The sequence below is a fragment of the Hyperoodon ampullatus genome (genome assembly GCF_949752795.1).
Source record: "Hyperoodon ampullatus genome assembly, chromosome: 13".
Lineage (NCBI taxonomy): Eukaryota > Metazoa > Chordata > Mammalia > Artiodactyla > Ziphiidae > Hyperoodon > Hyperoodon ampullatus.
Genome location: NC_136926.1, coordinates 8,576,279 through 8,602,206, shown reverse-complemented (window position 1 = coordinate 8,602,206; position 25,928 = coordinate 8,576,279). Strand labels below are relative to the sequence as shown.

The following is a 25,928-nucleotide window of genomic DNA, read 5'->3' as shown; positions in this document are numbered from 1 at the left end:
CTAACTCAGTTTTTGCAGGAGTTTTTCTTCCACTTGCCCGAACTGGACACTAACAGACATTTCGGCTATGAACTGCTCACAGCCTTCCTTGGTAACTTGCTTGCAGTACCTCAGGTCAATATGACAGATATTCCCACACCGTTTGAAGAAGGACAGGCACTGGTCAGTGACCTTATTGCAGTCTGCAGGGAAGAGGACACAAGGTGAGGTGGAGGAAGCGTGGAGCCAAGGGCCCTCCCCAAGCCCCAGGCACTCAGCAACAGAGCAGCAACTGTCCTTGCTGGAAAGCTCTCTTCAAATGCAGAATGGTTTCATCTACCACTTATATTTCATATATGCTTGAAAAGCATCCACACATTCCAAGTGAAATTGCTTAGACTCTTACCCCATGGCCGCCTCTTATATGTATATATTCTCACATCAGTAGGTCCTCTCTATGTTGTTTTATAAAGATAGGATCACACAATATATGAAAATAGCTTGCTTTTCACTTCTACTCTACTGCTGAGGAACACCTCTCTCTGCAGGTTCTTGTGCGCTGTCTGCTTATTCCCAGGGGAGAAGTGCTGGGGGAGTGAGGACACCTGTAAGGTCATCCTGGGATCCTCCCACTCCCCCGGGCACCAGTGTGCTTGCCCGCCCTCCGTGGGACGTTTACCTCAAACCTATGCAGGAGACCAGTGTGCTAGAAGGGGCTGGAAAGATTCCGTCCACAGGGAGCAAAACCAGAATTCAGAACCCTCCGCGTGCCCTCACCGGTAGGTGTGCTCTTCAACCGAGTGTTTCTATCAATTTGGACTTTGCTTCTGTAGCACTGTTTTCTTTTAGAACTGAATCCTCAGTCAACGGGCTGCAACGCCACCTCGCATCCAACTGAGGCCGAGTCCCCACCCTGAGCCCAATGATTCCTTCATCTCAGTGGTATATTAAGCTGGAGACCTTTCCTCATCATCACTAAAATTGGTTGTGTGGGGAATATTATGGATAGGCCCATGATGGGTTAAACAAAGTCTGTTTAAGAGTGAAAAATAGATGTCCGATGAAAGGACAATCTGGGTTAAGAATTACAAACCTCAAACAATGTGGCCTATACCTCACAACAAAATAAATTCTAGACAGATCAAAAGCATTAAATTTTTAAAAATGATACTTATGGAAAAGAAGTAAAAATATCTCTGCTTGCAGATGACATGACCTTAATGCGGTAACTCTAAGGAGTCCACACACACACACACACACACACACACACACACACACACACACACACACACCCTATTCAGCAAAGCTGCAGGATATAAAATCAACACACAAAAATTAGTAGCATTTCTACACACTAGCAATGAACAATCTGAAAGAAAATTACGAAAATTTCATTTACAATAGCATCAAAAAGAAAACATTTAGTAATTTAACAAAGAAAGTGAAAGACTTGTACACTGAAAACTAAAAAACAACACTGAAAGAAATTAAAAGATATAAATGGAAAGACAGCCGATGTTGACGGATTAGAAAACTTAATATTATTAAAATGCCAGTATTACCCAAAGCAGTCTACAGACTCAATGAAATTGCTATAAAATACCAAAAGCAGTTTTTTTGCGAAAAAGAAAAATGCATCTTAAGAATCATGTAGAAATTTAAGGGACCCTGAATTGCCAAAGCAACCTTGAAAAAGAAAAATAAAGTCAGAGGACTCGCACTTCCTGATTTCAATACTACAAAGCCACAGCATATGTTACTGGCATAAGGACAAACATATACACCAGTGGAACAGAACTGAGAGCCCCCGAAATAAACCCTCAAATGGTCAAATGATTTTTGACGAGATGCTAAAACAATTCAGTGGGGGAAAAGACAGACTTTTCAACAAATGGTGCTGGGAAAACTGGATATCCACATGCAACAGGATGAAGCTAGACCACCCCCCATCACACCACACACAAAAATTAAGATTATTCAAAGACTGAACATAAGAGCTAAAACTATGAAACTCTTAGAAGAAAACATGGGAAATCTTCATGACCTTGGATTTGTCAATGGTTTCTTAAACACGACACCAAAAGCACAGGCCACAAAAGGGAAAAGACTGAACTTCATCAAAATTAAAAACTTTTGTACAAAGGACACTCGAGAGTGAAAAAACAACACAGAATGGGAGAAAATATTGGCAAGTCATGTTATCTGTTAAGGAATTAATATCCAAAACATATAAAGAAATCCTACAATTCAACAACACAAACAACCTGATTAAAAAATGGGCAAAAGACGGAAACAGACATTTGTTCAAAGAAGATACACAAATGGTAAATAAGCAAATGAAAAGATGCTCAGTATCACGAATCATTAAGGAAATGCAAGTCAAGACCCCATTGAGATCTTCATATGCATTAGCATGGTTTTCACTTAAACAAACAAAACCCCCAAACCCCAGAAAATGTTAGTAAGGATGTGGAGAAGTTGGAACCCTTTGCACTGTTAGTAGGAATATAAAACAGTGCAGCTGCTCTGCAAAACAATATGGTAGTTTCTCAAAAAAAAGTAAACACAGAATTACCATGTGATTCAGCCAGTCCATTTCTGGTTATATACCCGAAGAACAATGAATTTATACACCCATGTTCACAGCAACATTACTGACAATAGCCAAAAGACAGAAGCAACCCAAGTGTCCATTAGCAGATGATAAATAAAAATGTGGTGTATATATAATAAGCCAGTCCCGAAAGAAACAACTACTGTATGGTTCCACTTATGTGGGGTACCTAGAAGAGTCAAATTCAGGGACAGACAGTAGAATGGTGGTTGCCGAGGGCAGGAGAGGAAAGGGACTGAGGAGTTAGTATTTAGTGGGTACAGAGTTTCTGACAGGGTGAAGAAGAGGTTCTGAAGACGGATGGTGGCGGCTGCACAACTACGTGTCCGTACTTAATGCCAGTGAACCGGACACTTAAGAATTGTTAAAATGGTAAATTTTATGTGTATCTTAACCACAATAAAAAAAATTTTGTTAATTTAGAAAGCTGGAGAAAAGGTAACAATTCACTAGACTTGAGAAAGCTTAACCCCAAACTGGCTAAAGGAAAAACAGAGAAGCAGATTTCTTCTACAGAAGACCTCAAAGGTACAGGTACTGGAAGCAACAAGTACAACGAAAGTGGGGCTGAAGCTGGGGTTAGAGACAGAAGGACTGGTTGAAAATCTACTTAAGGAGCGGTAAGAGGCTGAAGCGCCCTTCCCCAGCCAAAGAGGGAGTTTGTCTGATGGGCAAGAGAAAGTCTCTAGACCAGGCACCACCAGGCACTGTGGAAGGGAGGGGCACCCCCTGAAAAACTGGGGTTACAGGGAAATTTACCTGCTGACTGTCAAGACCTCCAGACTCCTTCCCTGCCAAGCCCTAGAACCCTGGCAGCCCGGCCTGAGCCCTTCGGTTGGGAGGTCAAGGAAAAGAGTGTCCTCTGGCAACCTTGACCAGCTTAAGAGGAAAGACTGACAGATGTCACGTCTGGGTTTCCCCAAAGAAAACAACCCATGCTGACCACCCAATGATACCCACAGCGGACCAGCTCCCACCGCGTCCCCAGAGCCTCCGATCACCTGAGCCGACAACCTCCTGTTGACACTAAATCTGAGAAGGGCCCCTTAGGCAGGCCCACTGACTGCATCTGAAGGAATGTATGGTCTATGTGGAGAAGAAAATAAAACCATCATATCCTCAGGATGGACAATATCTGGATCCAAGAAACAAGAACATGCCACTCTCCAAAAGTTCAGAGAACAAACTATAGCTGTAAAATTAAAAATATAGGCTAAACCATATGAAAACTACCAATATTTGACTGTTTTCTGACCTACATAAAAAGCAGCTTCATATGTTTGAACCTAAAAAAAAGCAGAAATGAAAAACTCACTATAGTTGACCCTTGAACAACATGGGTTTGAATTGTGCAGGTCCACTTATACGCTGATTTTTTTCAATAGTAAATATTACAGGCTACAAATTAGTGATTGAATCTGAGTTTATGGAGGAAGTGTGGATACCAAGGGCCAACTCTAAGTTATATTTGGATTTTCTACTGCAAGGAGGGCTGCACCCCTAGCCCCTAACTAGTTCAAGGGTCAGCTGTATATGAATTCTGTGATAAGTGGAGGAAAACCAGATACAGAGGTAGGAAAAAGGAAAAAAAATTAAAGGTATCAGAGGACTACTAAAGAAAGAAAATAGAAGGGAAGGAAATTAAATAATTCAAGGAAATTTTCCAGAACCAAATTGAGAGACTGAAAGTGCTCATGAATGCTCAGTACAATCCCTGAAAATGGACTCAAACCAAGGCTCATCATCCAAAACTGCAAAAAACTTTGAGATAAAGATCATGTCTTACACGGGACTTCCCTGGTGGTCCAGTGGCTAAGACTCGCGCTCCCAACGCAGGGGGCCCAGGTTCGATCCCTGGTCAGGGAACTGGAGCCCACATGCCGCAGCTGAAGATCCTGCATCCCGCAACTAAGACCCGGTGCAGCCAAATTAATTAATTAATTAAAATTTTAATAAATAAAAAGATCATGTTCTACAAACTTTCAATGAGAGAAAATATTCACTGAAGGATGGAGAATCAAATCGTTTTGGACATCAACTCTGGAAGGCAGAAGCCAAAGGAGCAGTGCCTCCCACTTTGTGAAACAATATGGTTCCCAAACTAGGACTATATAACCAGCTAAGCTATCAATTCAACATGAAGGTATAATACAGCCATTTTCAGACATATAAGGTCTGCAAGATGTCCTCTACCAAATGAACAGATAAACCAAGAAAGAAGATAGAGGACCAAGGAAAGAAGGGTCCCTGCACAAGACAGAAACCAAGGACGTCCCAGGATGGGAGCTGTGCAGCAGGCAGAGACAGCCAAGTTCAAGTGGGGGCAGGAGGAAAAGAAGTCCAGGAGGGTGGTTTCCTACACAGACTGGTTGAGGGCCTGATGAGTTCACGTGGGAAAAGAATAGTACTCAAGTCTGTTTTAGAGTCTGTTTAGAAACTAACCAAGCAAAAATGAGGCAATTATTAAGGAAAACAAACCAAAAAAATGTGCAAGAAAGGAAACATACCCATAATACACACTTTGGCTCAACAGTGGACAATACTTACATGGCCATAATAAGGTAAATAATAGTGACTTAACCACAAATTAGGAAGATGAAGGGAGAAAAGAGAGCAGGGTAAGAGAATTTAAGAATAGTAATCCTTGTTCTCTGCACAGCAAGTTAACACACAGAGCATCTGAATAGGAAAAACAAAAACAAAAAACAACAAGAAACAGCAATGTAGCCTTGCTGTTTGGAAAAAATGGAGGTAAACAGAAACAAAGAGCTCAGGAGTTGAAGGTGGTTTTGCCTCAAGGTGAGAATCAGGGGCAGGGAAGGGGAAGCCGAAGGGCCACCTCGAGCACCCAACTAGCACTTCTACGTGAAATGCAGCCTGAATGTCAAAAACTAGACAACCACGGCTCCACTCTGCCACTAGACCTGATCCTCCAACCACACTGAAGGATCTGGAAACACGTCAAGTGCCATCCATTTTGTGGAAGAGACTTATTTTATCATTAACTAGTTATACTGACAGGAGGAGAAAACATTTTAAAAAGAACCAAATCTAGAAGAGACTGGGTATGAGAGAGATTGGCCTTCATATACATCACAGCTCTTAACGCAAACGCAGAGACCTGTGTGTAGGTCCTGAGACAAAAAGATGACCTGAAAAGATTGTGGTGGAAAACAAAATGCAAAAAGATGATTTATACAAACACACATCATGGACTGTGCTGCAGGGGAGGGGGATTTATACTGGGATCTCTGCTACACATGCATAGTAATTAAATTAGAATAAGTGAAAAGAGTTCATTACTACCAAGCGCTTTAGAACAAGATGCTCCCCAGACCCTCCTCCACGGGGCGGCCCCAGCATCAATGCAAGACCCCGTGCTGAGCCTGGAGCTGGGGTCTTGGTGAAAGCTCACCTCAGTGTGGCTCTCTGTTCTCTGCCTCCATGGAATGCAACACCCCCCTGCCCTCCCACCTCGCCACCAATACTCCCCAAGGAGGAGGGTGGGCTCCCTAGGCACTAAGGTACAGCATCGGCTCCCACTCGGATGTCGCACTGGTAACAGGAAGGCATTTCTCAGGCATGAATGTGGGATGGAGAGAGGGAAACAGCTAAACAGTATGTGAATCCTGACCAAGCCAGACATCAGATTGGATTGTGTCAAAATGTAATTTAAATGAGGTTGAGGGTATCATTTATTACTTGGTAATTTCTGGAGGAAAAAAGTTTCTTTTCTCCTTCTTATTTTTTTGGTCTCGTCCAAATCTTACATGCCCAATCTGACCATCCTGAGCGATCAGACAAGAACTGGGTTAGCTGGGCTGAGGACGGGCAGCGTTGCCTCTGTCCACCTCCCCGTTGGTTGTGCCCCAAGTCCTTAGGAACCAACTCCAGCCCCATCAGTAAGTGGGGGTAGTGAGGACTCCACTGTGGGGTTTTCTTCTTGTCAACAACAGGCCTGTTGATAGCAGGGTCAGGAGGGGGACACGTAAGTGACAACCACCATGGCAGAAATCAAGCTGCTTTCTCCACTGGCCCAGCCTGGCCTCACTGCCGGCTACTCTCCCACACCCCCTGCTGCCAGGCACCAGGTTGTCCACAGCACCCAAGGGAAGCTTTTCTAGCCCATATTTTGGGTCAAGGTCCACTGCTATGTGCTCATGTGCTCTGCTACTAGCACTATTTTTTGGAGCAATTATTTAAAATCTAATAACGCTTATTTGTTTAATGTGTTTCCCCTCTAGACTAGGCTGTGGGTCTGTCTTGTTCACTGGTGTGTCGTAGCATCTAACACTGTGACCCTATAGCAACAGGCACACGAGTATTTCCTTTCGAATGGAGAATGCCCAGCCTGTCCCTCGGGGTCCTGGGCAGACCCTGATGGGTGCCCCAGACTGACCTGACAGGTTGATTTCGGTTAAGGAGTCTCGGGTGGTGGTGCCCACAGCGGTGAGCAGGTTGATGGACTGGTCAGTCACGTGGTTACAGTAACTAAGGTGGAGCTTGGAGAGCAGGGGCATGTGGCGAATGATAAGCCGCAGGGAGGCGTCTGTGATGTCCAGGCCGGCCAGACGCAGCTCCACAATGTTCCGGAGCTTACTCCGATTGTCCATCTGACCTGAGGGGGCAGGACAGAGAGGCAACATGTCACCCTGACATGACACTTTACAAGGCCTACCAGCCAGGTGGAACACCTGGGTTTCATTTAGCCGTTGAGCGTCTCCCCCAAAAGATCAAAACTGGTTCCAACATTTAAAAATCAGAATATTCCACATTAAGTTTTACACTTGTAGATTCTTTAAAAGTCAGAAGACCTAGAAACACAGAGCCTGCATTCCACCCAGCAGTGCTCAGCCAATTGGAGTACAGACAGCACAGCATCTCTGGGTCACCAGATTCCTCATTTAAGGTACTGGTGGGGAGCAGTGAGCCCTGCAACCCGACCGAGGAGGGCTTCATCCCGTGAGGCCCTGTCCGGCCACAATGACCCCGATGCTTGAGGCTTAAAGCCAACGAAGGACAAATTAACATAGAAGCAGTGAGATGCATACAGAGTTCCCAAAGTGGCATCCTGGGAGCCTCTGCCCTCTCACGGGTCCCCTCTTGTACCCAAAGCTGACTGAGAACAGCAGCTGGGACTCAGCTCTGCATGAGAAGGGCTGAAGCCAGAGAAGGCTTGAAGACATGAGTACCAGATGGGGTCTGTGGTGAAAAACAAATCCAATGGCACAGCTTGGTCATACCACCTTCTTGTGACCCCCCCCTTGGGTACACCCCTGTCCCGGACACTCACCTGGCCTGTTGTCTGTAGGCGGGGACAGGAGATCCCGCATCTGGGCATCCTTTAGTCCTTCTACCCACTGGACATCCAGGGTCCGGAGCAGCGGACAACTGGAGCTACAGAGGGCTGAGACTGCGATCCATGAGCAGCCTGACAGCACCAAGTCTCGGAGCCCTGGCGGGGGACAGAGAGGGGGTGGCAGGTCAGGTGATACCCCCAGCCCCTGCTGTTGCACACTGAGGGTCCCTGGCCCAGTGCTCACCAGGCAAGCGGTTGATGAGCCAGCTCAGCTGTTTCTTGGAGATATTGGTCCAGCTGAGGTCCAGGGAGACAGGCTGTCGCCGGATGATGCCGCTCAGCATCAGGGGTGTGATGGACTTGCAGTGGTTCAGGTCGATGCGGGTCCATAACCGCTTATCACAGCACCTGGGGGCCAGGCCCAGCAGAGGGGGCAATGTCAGAGTTGGGAGCTCTCTTGGGGAGCCCCCTGCATGGCTGTGGTCAGTCCCCCACCTACCAAGCCCAGGGGGAGGCTCCTTAACTTTGTCCCCTGGACCCTGTTGTTTAGTTTCCGTCTCGTTGGCACCTGAGAGCCTCTGCTCTGACTGTCACGGCCCTTCCCCCCAACCCCCATGGAAAGTACCAGAAGCTGTAAAGTATTTACTGGGGGCTTAATTACACCCTCCACAGGCCATATTTCAAAACAACCCTGCATCATGCCTGTTCACAGATGAAGGTAAGTAACTTGGCCAAGGTCAGAGACCGTTCCAGCTGGGAACTATCAAAGCGGGATTAAGATCAGGAACTGGCACGGCGCTCGTAACCTGGGCCAGCTCTTTTAAGGACAAGGACTCCCCCTGGTCCTCAGTTCATCTTCCAAGAAGCTAAATCAGGAAAGCAAATAGGGTTCACCTCTTTTGACAAGACCACACTGACTGTTAGCTGCTAGACCTCTTTGAGGATACTTAAGCTGGACGGGGCTTAGAAAGAGCATCATGAGCGACTCCAGTGGGGACGCATGTGCCATCCCTGGTCTAGCCCAAGCCTTAGCCTGACCCCCTGGTGCCCCCATGTGAACTCAGCCGGCGCCCCTCACCAGCGGTTCCAGGTCCTGCAGACCCGCATGCAGACACACAGGTCTTGGTGGCTGAGGTAGCTGAAGACGGCCATCCACACCTCCCTGTGCATAACGTGGGCCGCCCCATCATCCAGGGGCAGCGAGTCGGGCGGGGGGCTGATGGGGGGCGGCCGGATCACATGTCGCTCCATCTGGATGCACTTGGGCGGGGACACGGAGGGAGGGGGCCGGGAGATGACTCGGGGCGGGCTGCGCAGGCCGGGCCCCAGCTGGTGCCGCAGCTCCCGGGGGGTGCCGTTGGGCCCCTTGCTGAAGCGGTGAGGGCGCTCACAGAGGCCCAGGGGCCGCTTGGGCTCCTCGTTCTCGCTCTCAGGCTCCGACTTGATGGGCTGGTGGTTCTCGTGGGCCAGGCTGCTCTCCGTCTTCTGGATCTCCTGGTTGAGCTCCTTGCTCAGCTCCTTGCTCAGCTCCTTGTTCGGGAGTCGCCGCTTCCGGCGCATCTTCACCTTCCTCTTCTCCTCGGGGCCCTCCGCCCCCTCCGTGCTGGGGCCGGCGGTGGGGGAGCTGGAGCGGGAGTGGTCGCTCTCCCTCGTCTTGGGGGGCGCCTCGGGCAGGTCGTCCTCCGGCTCCTGCTTAAAGCGCCTGAGAGGCTTGTTGGCCAGAGCCATTCGGTCCTCAGCGTTCTTCCAGGACCGCCGCTGAGGGAGGAGGGGGAGCGTGGGGGGGTGAGCCCCTAGACCGGGGGCTGCGCCCACCCAGGCCTCCCACCCTCCACCCCAGGACCCATTGCCCCAGGAGCGGGCCTGGGGTGAGGGCGGAAGATGGTACCTTTTTCCTGAAAAGCTTATCTTCTTTGCCGGGTTTTAGCTGTCACAGGAAAGAAAGGATGCAGAGCTTGCTCCCAGGGTTCGTAGAATTTGGTCCCCTCTACACCCAGCCCCACCAACAGAGGCTGGAGGGTCACCTTCCCAACAAATCCCATCTTCTCTGCTCTGACAGATGGGTGGGCCCTGCCTGGTGGTTTTAAGGAAGAAGCTGGAACTGGTGGACGGTGATAGAGCTGTCCCCACCCGACTGACCTCCCACCCCTGGACAGACCCAGAGATATGCAGTCGCCCATTCAGGTCGGACTTGGCTCGTGGAGCCTGTCCCAGAGACGGGGTCTGCAGGATTCCCGGCCGAGCCTTAATGGCTAGAGCGAGGAGGAGACAACCAGGCGCCACCTCGTGGCTGATGCTGGAAGGGCCGGTGGGCGAAGAGGGGCCGCCAGGATCCTCCGAGGTTCCCCAGATCCACAGGGCTTCCCTGCGGCAGCTTCAGCTTCCCAGGCCCCACGCCGGAACCACGAGCCAGAGCCTCCAGGCTGAGGCCTGGGAAGCTACGGTGAACAGGTGCCTCGGAGCGTCTGCGGCAATGGGTTCGAGGACCACTGGGGCGGGGCGGGGCGGGGCGGGGGCGGCCGGGGACTCGCGAGTCCCCGCAGCCTGGGGAGGGCGGGGCGACGTGGGAGCACCTGCTGCTGGAAGTAAGTGAGACTGGATCTCCACCAGGGGCTGAGGCTGCTGCCTAGAGGGGGCCTCGGCGAGAGGTGAGAAGAGGAACCGGGGGACGTTTGAAGCGTCGAGGCCTAAAGGGGTGGGAAGAGGAGTGACTCGCTGGTTTTCCCCTCCTTTCTCTCGGGCAGGGCTCTCAGGACTTCCGTGACTTCGGCTCTCCCCGCTGCCCATCCCCGCCCCCGCCCGCGCGCCCCTGCACCCGGGACCAGCCAGGCCGCCCCTCGCTGCCCGCCCCTCCCGGTCGTACTCGCTTGCGTCCACTCAGCTCCTGGGGCTTCTCGTATTTCCGCTTCCTCCTCAGGTGCACATCGTCCGACTTTCGGCGCAGGATGCCGTCTGGGGGCACCTTCTTGGGGTGCTCATCTGGCCTGCGCCGGGGCGCCTCCTCACACTCACTCCTCCGCTTGGCAGGCTCCTGCGCCTCCTTGCTGTCCCGGTTCATCTTCTGCTCCTTGAGCAGGGAGCCGGGCAGGTTTGAGGCGTACTTAAAGCCAGGGCCACGCTTTTGCTTGTAGGCCAAAAACAGAGAAGGAACACACGAACTGTATATCTTTGGACGTGCCCTTGCCCCCGAGTCCGCGGTACCCCTCAAGCCGACATCGCTGTGGGCGGGGAGACAGGCTGGGTCTGGCAAGGCCAAGGTCTACCCCCTCCCGGGCTGACCCCTGGGACTTGGAGCCCGGCACTCACTTTCCCGGTCTTGCCGGCGTGGTTACACTTTGGACACTCCCAGCAGTTTGGAAGCTCATCATTGACCACGCCCTCTGACTCCTTAATCTGGGAGGGACACACACCAGTCAGCAAGCAGGGAGGGGTTGGACAGGGCCAGCTCCGCCAAGAGCATCAACACCCCCTCCCAAAAGCCATTTCCATACCACCTCTGGCCAAGAGAAAACAAGAGTGGTTAAGACGGGTGGCTCTGGATTCAGGTCAGGGTTCCTCTTCTTAGCTCAATGACCCTGGGCAAATCACTCCATCTCTGTGGGCCAGTGCCCTCAGCCATAAAATGGAGTGTGCCTATCTCACTGGAGTTATGTGAGAATTCAATGAGGTAACCTAGTGAAAGCAATTAGCTCAGGGCCTGGCACCCAGCAAGGACCCACAAACCATTCAGTCATTTAACAGCACCGAACTAGGTGCGTGGTATCAGCAACTGAGATGTGCTTTCCCTGGAGCTTCTGATCCGGGAGAGAGAGAAGTGAACAGGGGCCAGGGGAAAAGCACCCCTTTTCAGAAGGGGCGGTGTGTGTGCTGGGGAGAAGGGAGTGTCACGACAAACCCCACCACCAGCACCGAGGGAAAGGGGACTGACACCTCAGAGCTGAAGCGCCCTTGGGGGCAGGCCCACTCCCATCTCTCTGAACACAGATACAGCTGGGCTGATGGGAGGTGCCAAGTAGGCTGACATTCTCTTGAGGCAGAGGTATGAGGTATGTGCCAGCCCAGAGCAGTCTCTTCCTTTCAAAGGTGGAACCTGCTGCCCAAGACAGGCAGGCACAGCACGATGGTCCCCAGGAGGCAGTCCTGCCCTGGGCACACCAAGGGAACAGGTTCCTGGCACATGGGACAGGAATGCAACCACCTGTTGTTACAGGACCCGCCCTCCCCTGGCCCAGCCTTTTTTCCCAGAAGCCCTGAGAGCAGCCCAACTACCCACTCTCCCTCTGGGCCAGGTGCAAGACTCTGGGAACTCTCTGTGGTTCTGAGGTCCTGGTAGGTGGAATGTGTGTGTCTGTGTGTGTCTTCACTCCCGCAAAGACATGGGTGCAAGGTCTGAGCGACTCCAGAAACTTCTCGCCCTCAGCTCATCATCGAACACAGAGAATCCCCCAGACTCAGAGTCCTCCAGGGAGGGAAACTAGTCTCACTTCCCCTCCACCCCCCAAACCCCCGCAGCATCAGCACCACCAGAGGCCCAGGGTGAGGCGCCAAGCGGCACAGCCAGATGCCCCCGAGGCTGCTCACCTTAAGGCATCCAGGGTGGATGATTTCGTTGCAGATGGAGCACTCCATGAGCATGAGGTTAAACTTGCCTTCTTCCTCTTCCACTGTGTCCTCTTTTCCTGCCTCGCCACACACTAGACACACGGCGGTGTGGGGCAGCACTGGCTGAAGAGCGGGGAGAACACACAGGAGTCAGCATGGCCGGGACCCCGTGGGAAACACCTCAAAGGCAATGAGGTACTCCCCTCGGGCCTTCCAGGAGCTGGGGGAGAACCAGCCCAGGCACTGCCCATCATTCATTCGTGCATTCAAATACTTATCTGGCTACTACCTCCACGTGCCAGGTACCACTCCAAGTGCTGGCTATAGCACTGAACCAGACAGATAAAAGTCTCTGCCACCCTGAGCTTACATTTTAGTGGAGGGAGGCGAGCAAAATGAAGAAGAGTCTGTTAGATGGTGACAAGGGAAATGGAGAAAAATAAAGCAAGGAGGGCCAGGTCAGCAGTGAGGTGGGGGAAAGGAGGGCTAACCTGAAAGGCAGAGGTCAGGGACAGCCTCACATATGAGAAAAGACCTGCAGGAGGAGCTGGGGCATGAACCGAGCCCAGATCTGTAGGGGCTGAGGCCACATCTCTCCAGCGGCTATCAAAGCACAGTCTAAGAACTCCGGGTCCTCAAGACCTTACAGGGAGGTCAAACTATCTTCAGAATACCACTAAGACCTCATCTGCCTTTTTCACTGTGTTGACACTTGCACTGGTGGGTGAAACTGCTGGCACCTGTCAGGGCAGAGGCTCCAATGTGCCCAGGCAGTCACTGGGCCGTTCCTGGCCACATGCTCCTTAAAAAGATCACCAGTTTCATTTAAGGATATCTTTGATAAAGCAGTAAGAATTATTAATTTTATTAAAACTCTGACCTCCGAGTACACATTCTTTTAATATTCTGCATGACAAAATAGGAAGTATGCATCAACTACTTCAGCTGAATACCAAAGGATGATGGGTATCTAAAGGAAAAGCTCTTGTGACCAAGCCGTGAACTGAACTGATCACTTTCTCCACAGAACACCATTTTACTTGAAAGAATGACTGATTATTTAAAAAAAAATAAAGGGGGGGTATTGGCACATCTTCTCAAAGATGAAATAAGTAAGCCTGTCACTTTCAGAAAAATAACTTAAAACATTTGTTGCAGATGATGAAATTTGAATTTTCAAACAAAAATCAGAATTTTGGAAAACTTACATCAGCCACCGTGAACTAGACAGCTTCCCGATACTTAAAGACTTTTCTGAGGACACTGGTGCTGGTGTTAACAAATGTGTGTTTTTTTTTTTTTTAAACACTGTATAACACTATGTACCCCTATTTGGAAAATCTGTAAAACTCAGTGAGCCAGTGTTTTCCAAATGACCAATATCTGATGTTATAACATTAGGCATGAGCAAATGAGGGGCAAGAACGGCTAATGAATTTTAATGTAACAGCAGGAAAAGTTCACTGATAGTTTCAGATTCCACATTGCAACTAACCTTTAAGCACTTGCCACCTGTTGAGCTCTGGTCGTGGATGAGAAGTATATCCACGATTATCTGAAAAGGCTATTAAAAGACTCCCAGGAGGGCTTCCCTGGTGGCGCAGTGGTTGAGAGTCCACCTGCTGATGCGGGGGACACAGGTTCGTGCCCCAGTCCGGGAAGATCCCACATGCCGCGGAGCGGCTGGGCCCGTGAGCCATGGCCGCTGAGCTTGCGCGTCCAGAGCCTGAGCGTCCGGAGCCTGTGCTCCACAACGGGAGAGGCCACAACAGTGAGAGGCCCGCATAACGCAAAAAAAAAAAAAAAAAAAAAGACTCCCAGGAATTCCCTGGCAGTCCAGCGGTTTGTTTTCCAGCGGTTCGGACTCTGTGCTTCCACAGTCACAACCTGAGCAGCGCAGACCCACCCACCAAAAAAGACTCCTCCCTTTTTCAACCACATATTTATGAGGCCAGGTTTCCCTCATATAGTGCCTCCAAAACAACATCACAGAATGAATATAGAAGCATATATGAAAACCTAGGTCTTTTCTACTGAACCAAGCATAAGAAAGATTTACAAAAACATATAACAATGCTATTTTTCCTACTAATCATTTCTGTTTCAGAAGTTGTTATTTCTCCTAAAAATGTTATTTATGTTAACATGTAGTGGGTTTCTTGTAATTTTTAAATGAATTCAAAATATTAAAATTTTTTTATTACAGTGATATTAATAAATAACCCACATAAATGAAAGCTCTTTGGGGTTTTCATAATTTTTAAGAGAGCAAATGGGTCCCAAGACCACGAAGTTTGAGAGCTGATGTACTAGACTATAAACCCTGGTGGACAGGCTCTCACTCTCTCCTCCTTATAAACGTCCACCTCCCAGTACTTGGGATCCAGAGGAAACACACAACCAATTTTTATTAAACTGAGTTAGAATAGCTTCAAATAAGCTGGGATATACACTCCACCAATAACTGGAAAAGTCTGTAAAATGGATAGAACACTGAAGGCAAGAGTCATCATTTGTTCAGACTCTGAAGTGGGCGAGGAGAGACAGAACCAGTCTCTGCAAAGTTACAGCAGGAGGGGAAACCCCAGCCAGGGCTACAGGGAGAGGGTGCTGGGCAGTGAGAAGGGATAAAGTCTGCGGAGGAAGCCTCCCCCATGGGAAGAGAGAGACTCACTCATCAGGAAAAGGGGCCTGGAAGAGGAGTAGAGGGGGGCTGCCTGGGTCAGAGGGGGGTAAAACGTGGCAGGAAGTGCTCCCAACAGAGTGCGAAGCCTGGAAGAGAGCAAGGACCTCGAGTGAGGGTCGGGCTAAGGTTGCATTTGCCATCAGTCCCAGGCTGGAGAGGAAGACACACACAAAAGTGAGGTTTCCTTCAACCGACAATCCCTGTGTCAGGCACTGGGCCAGACACCAGGGCTGCAAAGAACAGGGGACAGCAGAGACGGCTTCCTATAACTGGACCTGGGTCACTGGAGGGAAGATGAGGGTGAAAGAGAAAGTATGGCTGAAGAGGAAGAGACGGGGACTTCCCTGGTGGCGCAGTGGTTAAGAATCCGCCTGCCAATGCAGGGGACATGGGTTCAAGCCCTGGTCCAGGAAGATCCCACATGCGGTGGAGCAACTAAGCTCGGGCGCCACAACTACTGAGCCTGTGCTCTAGAGCCCGTGCTCCGCAACAAGAGAAGCCACCGCAATGAGAAGCCCACCCACCGCAACAGAGTAGCCCCTGCTCGCTGGAACTAGAGAAAGCCCACACGCAGCAACGAAGACCCAACACAGCCAAAAAAATTAATCAATTAAAAAAAAAATTACGAGGAAGAGACAGTCCTGGGGCACTGCTAACATGCCAAGTTTTAGGTGACACTGTTCTCAAAACCCAGAGTCCCTATGGACAACTTCTCTTAAACCATAACAGAATGCAATAAGTCATGGACCCTCACTCCAGAAAAATGCACATACACACAGGCACACATATAAAAATCTGTATTTAATTTCAAGGGAGCACTCAAACTCCCTGAAACCCATTCAAATGACCTGGTACAGGTGACAAAAACACAAGCAACGAAACTTCGAAACCTCTACACAGCAAAGGTAACAATCAACAGAGTGAAAAGGCAACGTACATAATGAGAGAAAATATTTACAAACCATGTTATCTGATAAGGGGTTAATATCCAGAATATATGAAGAACTCCTATAACTCAACGACAAAATACAAACAATCCAATTTTAAAATAGGCAAAGGACTTCAACAGACATTTGTACAAAGAAGGCCTACAAATGACCAACAATCACATGAAAAGATGCTCAACATCACTAATCATCAGAGAAATGTAAATCAAAACCACAGTGAGGTATCACCTCACACCCATTAGGATGGCCACTATCAAAAAAGAAAAAAATAGGGGCTTCCCTGGTGGCACAGTGGTTGAGAATCTGCCTGCTAATGCAGGGGACACGGGTTCGAGCCCTGGTCTGGGAGGATCCCACATGCCGCGGAGCAACTAGGCCCGTGAGCCACAACTACTGAGCCTGTGCGTCTGGAGCCTGTGCTCCACAACAAGAGAGGCCTGCACACCGCGATGAAGAGTGGCCCCACTTGCCACAACTAGAGAAAGCCCTCGCACAGAAACGAAGACCCAACACAGCAAAAATAAATAAATTAATTAATAAACTCCTACCCCCAACATCTTCTTTAAAAAAAAAAAAAGAAAAAGAAGAAAAAAATAACAAGTGTTGGCAAGGATATGGAAAAACTGAAACCTTGTGCACTATTTATTGGTGGGAATGTGAAATCGAGCAACCACTGTGGGAAACAGTATGGAGATTACTCAATTAAAAACAAAATGACCATATGATCCAACAATCCTACTTCTGGATTGAGATATATATATATAGCAATATGCTTTTGGATATAGCAATATACCCAAAAGAATCCAAAGCAGGATCTCAAAGAGATACTGGCACACCCATGTTCATTGCAGCGTTATTCACAATAGCCAAGAGATGGAAGCAACTTAAATGTCCATGAGCAGATAAACAGATAAAGAAAATGCAGCACGTCCATACAACGGAACATTATTCAGCCTTTAAAAAGAAGGAAATCCTGACATATGCTACAATGTGGATGAACCCTGAAAACATTAAAGCTAAGTGAAAGAAGCTCACAGAGGGAGACATCCTGCCTGAATCCACTTTCATGAGGTGTCCAAAGTAGTCACAATTAGAAACAGAAAGTAGAAAGGTGGTTGCCAGGGGCTGGGGGAGGGGGGATGAGGAGCTGCTGTTCAGTGGATATAGAGTTTCCATTTGGCGAGATGAGAAAGTTCTAGAGATCAGTGTGCACAACAATGAGCATATAGGTAATATCACCGAACTATACACTTAAAAATGGTCAAGATGGTAAATTGCATAAGTTTTGGACCACAATTTAAAAAAGAGAGACAGACATAAAGAAAACACAAAAACATAAGCAGTATGTGTTGGAGGGAGAAGGGGAAGGTGCCCCAGGCTTGGAGGGGCATCAGCAGCCAGGGAGGAAGCCTCGCCTGATGCCAGGCTGGGCCTGTGAGGGTCTTGCTCAGGGCCAAGGATACTGTCCCTCCTGCTGAGCCTGCTTTCCTGTGGGAGCACGGAGATCACTGCTCCCTCAGGGAGGACCCCGGGGCCCGGAGCAGTGCCCTAAGGAAGGCAGAATGCCTGAGTGTGTGCAGGGGGGATACACAAGCACAGCCAGGACCTTGCTGAGTTGCCAGAGCCTGAGCCCACTGCCCTGTCCTGGGGCAAGGCCAGAGGCCAGGCGAGATGGCCTGGAGGGGCTGGCCAGGCTTTCCAGCGGCCCAGCTCCTCCTGGACACCATAAATCAGTCCTCCTTCTCTGGGACGGCCCCCTCAGGAGGAGCACTGACCTTCCACCCAGACCTCTGACTTCGAAAGCAGGACAGGAAGGAAGGGAGGGCCCAGAACCATCATGAACTGGACCATAAATGTTGGCAACAGGGTCACAGACAGGACAGGCTGCCCTGACATCTTTAATGGCAGAGACTTCAAAGTACTCGGTCATCTAGGGAAGGAAGGAGTTGTAAGACCAGCAGACTATGAAGCAAAGGGAGCCTAAGCACATGGCAGGACCCCAGAGTCCTGCACTGTGGAATCTGAGAACAGCATTAGTCTCCCCTTTCTTCCCAGGAGGGAGCACCCCTCCGGGGTTTCTGCTGCGGCCACATTCTCTTCAAGCGGAGGGACTGGACAGACCAATGGGCAGGGGAACAGACCGGCCTGAGGCACAGGTGGGGCCTGCATTCAGGAGCCCCGTGGCCTGGAGCAAGGAAGGGCTGCCACCTCCACTTCCGGGGGGAGAAACACCACAGCCACTGGGAGGGGCGCCCCTGGGGGCACTCACCGCGATGCACTGCCGCATGATGCAGCTCTGCTTCATCCGCCCGGGGCCCCCAAACTTCTTCATGTCCTTGCAGAAGTGGCACTCTCCGCACTCCGTCCGCAGGCAGGCCTCGCACTTGCGGCATCGCGTCCGGCGCCGGCGAGCTCCCGCCGTGGTCCGGTTGGCGGCCAACTTCACCGCGGAGGCGGGGCCCAGCTTCCCCTTGGGCCGACCTACGGCCCGGTTCTGTGGGAGCACACACAGGACTGGTGAGATGGGGGCCCGCAGGGCCGGCCAGGCCCCGAGTCCGGGGGGTTATGGGTTGAAGTGTGTTCACCCAAAAGATATGTTCAAGTACTAACCCCACAACCTCAGAACGTGACCTTACTTGGAAATTGGGTCTTTACAGGCGAAACTTTTAAAATATGGTCACTAGGGTGGCCCTAATCCAACAGGACTGGTGTCCCTGTGAAAGGGGTAGATTTGGACACAAGCAGAGAGAAGTCTTATATGAAGACACAGAGAGAAGACGGCCATGTGCCTGGAGGGATGCCGCCATCTACAAGCCAAGAAATGTCAAGGAAGCCAGCAAATGCCAGAAGCTGGAAGAGGCAAGGAAGGGTCCTTGCCTTGAGCCGTCATAGAAAGCACCACCCTGCAACACCTTGACTTCTGACTTCTAGGCTCCAGAACTGTGAGAGAATACGTTTGTTTAAGCCACCCAGTTTTTCTGGGTTTTTTTTTTTTAATTTTTATTGGAGTATAGTTGCCTTACAATCTTGTGTTAGTTTCTGCTGTACAGCAAAATAAATCAGCTTTATGTACAAATATATCCCCTCTTTTTTAGATTTCCTTCCCATTTAGGTCACCTTGAGTAGAGTTCCCTGTGCTATACGGTAGGTTCTCATTGATTACCTATTTTATACATAGTATCAATAGTGTATATATGTCAATCCCAATCTCCCAAGTCATCCCACCAGCACCCCTTCACTTCTTCCCTTGGCATCCGTACGTTAAGCCACCCCGTTTGTGGTGCTCCACTATGGCAGCCCCGGGAAGCTGACAGGGACATCCTGCTTTGGAGGGCAGCACGCCTGGCTCTAGAGCCTTCTGCGCACCGCCCCCCACGTCAGGCCAGGCTCCTCGGGCTACCTGTGCTTCCGCAGGGAGGCCACACAATCCGCCTCTGTTCCCTCTGCCAGGGACCCCCACCCCTCCCCGCCCCACTCGACTAATGCCTGCTCAGGCTGCAGGACCCAGTTCAAACACTGCCTTCTCCTGGCAGCCCTTCCTGACCGCCCTGCACTGGGCCCGTCACAGCGTAACTGTCTGTTCTCTCATGGGTCTTCCCTTTGAGACAGGGAGCTCAGAAAGGCAGTTATGGAGGGTGTCTTGTCACCACTGTCCCTCGACAAGACGGCTGGCACCTAGCATGTGCTCAATAAACCAGACCCCAAGAGAATGAGACAGTAAACCGTAAGGAGCTGATTTCTGAGAACTTCTCCCTGTGACTCAGGGAAACAGAGACAGGCAGATGAACAGAAAGTGGTACTACATGCTGAACAGGGCACAAGTCAGCCACATGTCCTGCTCTGAGGTCCTTACAACCTGGCCACCAGCCCCAGAGCCTCTTGCAAACCAGGATCAGAGAACCAGCCGCTGGGACACTGTCCACCCAGGATCAGAAGTAGGAAGGACCAGGATGGTAGGGAGAGCGTCTCATCTGAAGCACCTTTCTGAGTTTGCTGAAAAATGGTTCATCCCTCCGTCAGAGAGACACACTCTCACCCCAAAACTATCTGATCTAATTGGCATCGAATGCTTAAAGCCCATCTCAGCCAATTAAACAGCTTCAGTCCATCTCAGGCTTTTCAGTTTAATTGCCTGTCATACGTGGATCCCTAAACAAAATCCCATCGCCCGCTAGCTCCTGGGCCCAGAAGTGTGGTTACGATGTACCGCAGTGCAGAGGATCTTCCTTCCAGGGGCCCCTCTCCTACAATGCACCCAGCTCCCCACCCCCAAACTACTGGGGCTGCTTAGAAACTTACAACCACATCAGCAAGGGAAACAGCCCATGGTTCTCCGAGAATCAAGCCTTGACCCCCATCATTTTATCCTGCAGAGCCGTGGTCCCTGCGCAGACCCCAAGGTCCCACACACACCTTTTGGTATTGACACCTAAGTGGATCCCTTCCCTCAGATTTATTTTCCCAAAAGCCTGCAGCATTCAAGGAAACTGCGAAGCCTCTGGTGGTGAGGCACCCACATCAGGAAGCGCTGCGGCTCTGGATCTTTATCCCTCTTAACTTGCTCTGAACTCCAAAGAGGAAAGGAGACCCAGCTCCACTGGCCCACGTGTCCTCACCTCCCTGTGCCCTGACCCTGCCTCTCCCACAAGCCACACCACCCGGTGGGGTAAGGGGCTGCCCCAATGCAAGTTACTCCTCCTGCAAGCAGTGGAGGGCCTCCCCACGCACCGCAGCCCAGGGAGGTCTGGGGCCCCTAGTCATGGACATGGGCAGTTCTACAGCCGTGGCACCGGCTGTCAATTCGGGTCAGGTCTTGCTGCCAGGTGAGTAGTGGGGGAAAAAAAAAATCAGTTTTCAGAGACTTTAGATTTGAGAACAGCACATAAGGGACTGTAGACCTGAAAACTAAGCAGCAAGGAGTGCTGAGTGGAAGCAGGGATGACAGGGACGGTGACAGCGGTGCAGGTGGGTACTTGCCAAGTGCCTGTCATCCTGCTCTTCATTTTACGTATGATATTACCTAATTTCCCAATATAACCCTATGAGAGATGCCATTTTTCAGATGAGGAAACTGGAGCTAGAGGTTAAGTGACCGGCTCAAGGTCACGGAGCCAGCAGAAGATGTGCATCTAAACACTAAAACCACATCTAAACACTATAAACCACAGCGATGCACAGGCCAAATAGGACAAGAGACCCCAGAGTCCACGGGAACTGACCACATGCCCTGGAAGGGGCCCACAGCTAGTGCCTTGATGCCCTTAGTAGGACAGGTGCCAACAGGAGGTGCAGAGAAGCACATCAATTTCCAGAGAAATGGAGACCAGGAAGGTTTCTCCCTCTCTTCACAGCCTGGAAGACTGACTCTCTGGTAAAGAGCACACATCCTGTTAGCAACCCACTCCTCAAATCCCTGAAACATGGGCCAAGGGGTGGGCGATTCAAAGCCTCGAGTCAGGTACAGAGAAGGCAGCCCATGGTTCAGCCTCCAAGGATAAAACCAGAGGTGAAGGGCTCACACTCTGACCCTGGAGTAGGAAAGTCTAAGGACTAGTTTCTTTGGTGAAGGACTGAGAAAAAGAAAAAATTTCAGGAGTCCAAACATGGCTCTTGCCTCCCACTCAGGAGCGTCAGGTATACATAGCAGCTGAGCACCTCTGGCCTCTCTGGCCACTCAAAAGTAAGAGAGTTGGGTCGATCCGGCCACAGCCACAAAGCTCGTACTTGACTGTGAAACAAGCCCACCTTCCTGTGCTTTCCAAAGTTCATTCTCATCTGAAGAGGCACTTTTCCAAACGATGGAAAAAAACAAATCTGCCCGGATCTCGATGGCAGCTGAGACATCCTGGAAAATGACAAAGCCAACGGCAGACAACGCCTCGAAGGAAGAGGTATAAACGTGGCTGTTTCCAAAGACCTTGTTTCAGGCCCTCTCTGCCAGGTTGCCAAACAAGCTAGAAAAGTTGCTGCTGCCTGCAGCTTCGTGGGCCAGCTTGCTGGTCAGGAGTCAACTGAGCAACACTTGTAATGCAGGATCCTCCTAAAGACCACTGAGAAAATCAACAGGTAAGAAAGACATCGAAGGGTCTCTATTAGGGAAGGTGAACAAGCCTTGTTTTGGCTTCTGTCCTAACCTCTTTTCGGTGACATCTAAAGGTTCACAAACTAATACTCAATTCTGCTCTATCCTACCTGTGCCTCTATTCATTCAAGTAACCCAGAATGCCCCTTTGTTAATTTCAGCCTGTAATGTTCTTCTCAGCAAAAGGGAATGATGGCATCCACTGACGTCCACATACAAACCAGCCGCCCAAACCCCAAAACCGTTTGTTGATTTTATCAGTCCAGAACTCATATCCTCAGCTCCATCTGGTCAGGAAAATTGAGTCCACACACCCATACACACAAATCTTAGTATTCCAACACTTTTTCTCCATCAACATCTCACAAGTATCGTCCTTAAAAGGAGTATTATTGATAAACATTTTTAAAAATAAAATTTAAAAAGGAATACTATTGGGCTTCCCTGGTGGCGCAGTAGTTAAGAATCCGCCTGCCAACGCAGGGGATACGGGTTCAAGCCCTGATCCGGGAAGATCCCACATGCCGCGGAGCAACTAAGCCCGTGCACCACCTACTACTGAGCCTGCACTCTAGAGCCTGCGAGCCACAACTACTGAGCCCGAGTGCCACAGCTACTGAAGCCCGTGCACCTACAGCCCGTGCTCCACAAGAGAAGCCACCCAGGGCTTCCCTGGTGGCGCAGTGGTTGGGAGTCTGCCTGCCAATGCGGGGGACACGGGTTCGAGCCCTGGTCTGGGAGGATCCCACATGCCGCGGAGCGGCTGGGCCCGTGAGCCACAGCTGCTGGGCCTGCGCGTCTGGAGCTTGTGCTCCACAACAAGAGAGGCCGTGACGGTGAGAGGCCCGTGCACCGCGATGAAGAGTGGCCCCCACTCTCCGCAACTAGAGAAAGCCCTCGCACAGAAACGAAGACCCAACACGGCCAAAAATAAATACATAAATAAATAATGTAAACTGACATGTCATTTAAAAAAAAAAAAAAAAAAAGAGAAGCCACCCAATGAGAAGCCCGTGCACCGCAACGAAGAGTAGCCCCTGCTTGCTGCAACTAGAGATAGAAAAAAGCCCGTGTGTGGAAACGAAGACCCAGTGCAGCCAAAAATAAAAATTTAAAAAAAAAAGGAATACTATTGAGGTAGTTCATTTCATTCCACAAATATTAACTAAGTGCCTCCTATCAGATCCTATTCTCCAGAATATTCATGGGCAGAACCTTCAATCCCTCATTCCTAAAATACTGGAATTAACATTACTTGGATGAACCTGAATTAGTGAAAAGATATCCCATGTTCATGGACTGAAAGATAATATTGTTAAAGGAAACAACAGGGAAGATCCCAACTAAAGTGGAAACAAAGTGGTCCGCAAATTCAATGCAACCCTGACGAAAATCACGGCTGGCTCATCTGCAGAAATTGAAAGGCTGATCCTAAAATTCATGTGGAGGGAATTCCCTAGTGGTCCAGTGGTTAGGACTCCACACTTCTATTGCAGGGGGCCTGGGTTCAATCCCTGGTCAGGGAACTAAGATCCTGCAAGCCGTGTGGCATGGCCAAAAATAAAATAAAAATTAAGATGAGGGCTTCCCTGGTGGCGCAGTGGTTGAGAGTCCGCCTGCCGATGCAAGGGACATGGGTTCGTGTCCCGGTCCGGGAAGACCCCACATGCCGTGGAGCGGCTAGACCCGTGAGCCATGGCTGCTGAGCCTGCACGTCCGGAGCCTGTGGCCCGCAGCGGGAGAGGCCACAACAGTGAGAGGCCCGCGTACCACAAAAAAACAAACAAACAAACAAAAAAGATGAAATTCATGTGGAAATGCAAGGGACCTGAAATAGCCAAAACAATCTTGCAAATGAAGAACAAAGTTGGAAGACTTACACTTCCTGATTTCAAAACTTACTATGAAACTACAGTAAACAAAACAGTGTGGTAGTGGCATAAGGATGGATATACAGATCAATGAACTAGAATTGAGAGTTCAGAAATAAAGCCTCACAATATTTATGACCAACTGATTTTTGACAGGGGTGTCAAGACAATTCAGTGGGGAAAGAACAGACTTTTCAACAAATGGTGTGGGGATAAATGGATATCCACATACAAAAGGATGAAGTTGGACCCTTACATCACACAATATACAAAAATTAACCCCTGGGCTTCCCTGGTGGCGCAGTGGTTGAGAGTCCGCCTGCCAATGCAGGGGACACGGGTTTGAGCCCTGGTCCGGGAAGATCCCACATGCCGCAGAGCAACTGGGCCCGTGAGCCACACCTACTGAGCCTGCGCGTCTGGAGCCTGTGCTCCGCAACAAGACAGGCCACGACAGTGAGAGGCCCGGGCACCGCGATGAAGAGTGGCCCCTGCTTGCCACAACTAGAGAAAGCCCTCGCACAGAAACGAAGACCCAACACAGCCATAAATAAATAAATAAATAAAGCAAAACTGTCAAAAAAAAAAAAAAAAAAAAAAATTAACCCCAAAATGGATAGAAGACCTAAATGTAACGGCTAAAACATAAAACTCTAAGAAGAAAGCATAAGGGTAACTCTTCATGACCTTGGATGAGGCAATGATTTTTTGGATATGACACCAAAAGCACAGGTGACAAAAGAAGATAAACTGGACTTCAAAATTTAAAACTTTTGTGCTTAAAAGAGCACTATCAAGTAAGAAGAAGAATGGGAGAAATTATTTGCAAATTATACACCTGGTTAAGGGTTGTATCCTTAAGGTATAAAACAACTCAACAATAGAAAGACAAATATCCCAATTTTAAAATGAGCAAAGGAGGACTTCCTTGGTGGTGCAGTGGTTAAGAATCCACTTGCCAATGCAGGGGACATGAGTTTGAGCCCTGGTCCGGGAAGATCCCACATGCCGCAGAGCAACTAAGACTGTGCGCCACAACTACTGAGCCTGCGCTCTAGAGCCCGCGAGCCACAACTACTGAGCCCTCGTGCTACAATGACTGAAGCCCGTGCGCCTAGATCCCGTGCTCTGCAGCAAGAGAAGCCACCACCGCAGTGAGCAGCCCGCACACCACGATGAAGAGTAGCCCTCACCTGCTGCAACTAGAGAGACCCTGCGTGCAGCAAGAAAGACCCCATGCAACCAAAAATAAATAAAATAAAATGAGCAAAGGATTTAAGCAGATAATTCCCCCCCCCAAAAAAAGATATAAAAATGGGCAATAAGCACATGGAACAATGTTCGACATCACTAGCCAACAGAGCATGTGATCCGTGCTACAGACTCATTCATTCACCCCCTCACTCACACTGTCACCCACCTACCCACCCAACTGTTTTCTGGCTGTGAATTCTGTACAGACTCAATGCTAGGTGCTGGGACTACAAAGATGAGTAAGATGTGTTTGTTCCATACTCTCAAAGGCACTACAGTCTGGGGGAAGAAAGACACGTTACCACATAAACACACTGCAACACAGTGATGATAATATCAAAAGCTAACATGTGCTGAAGCAACACTCTTCAATATTTGTATCGATAACCTATGAGGTAGGAGGAATTATTATCATCTCCATTAAGAAATAAGGAAACTGAGGCACAGTGCAGTTAAGTAGTCTCCCCAGTGTCATACTGCCAATAAATGAGAAGCCGAGATACCCAGGAGATGGCTCTGAAGCCTGGGCTCTGGCATGCTGACCCAGAAGGAATGCCTCATTTCACTGGGAAGGGAGGCTGGGAAAAGTGTCAG

The 25,928-nt window shown here is 49.7% G+C and overlaps 1 protein-coding gene across 4 annotated transcripts in view; it reads right to left on the bottom strand.

The window, feature by feature from the left end:
- The window catches only part of KDM2B (lysine demethylase 2B), a gene marked incomplete at both ends in the record, with an annotated part of 122,827 nt that continues 96,899 nt past the window's right edge, over positions 1-25,928 (bottom strand). For 2 of the 4 annotated variants that reach the window (XM_079717578.1, XM_079717580.1), the window contains 11 exons: positions 1-182; positions 6,993-7,211; positions 7,887-8,048; positions 8,137-8,300; positions 8,971-9,650; positions 9,781-9,819; positions 10,466-10,579; positions 10,756-11,016; positions 11,199-11,285; positions 12,474-12,617; positions 18,397-18,621. In XM_079717578.1, the coding sequence (XP_079573704.1) occupies positions 1-182; positions 6,993-7,211; positions 7,887-8,048; positions 8,137-8,300; positions 8,971-9,650; positions 9,781-9,819; positions 10,466-10,579; positions 10,756-11,016; positions 11,199-11,285; positions 12,474-12,617; positions 18,397-18,621 (2,277 nt within the window). Of the gene's footprint in view, positions 183-6,992; positions 7,212-7,886; positions 8,049-8,136; positions 8,301-8,970; positions 9,651-9,780; positions 9,820-10,465; positions 10,580-10,755; positions 11,026-11,198; positions 11,286-12,473; positions 12,618-18,396; positions 18,622-25,928 lie in introns of all 4 variants that reach the window. The other 2 variants (XM_079717579.1, XM_079717581.1) reach the window with 2 other exon arrangements.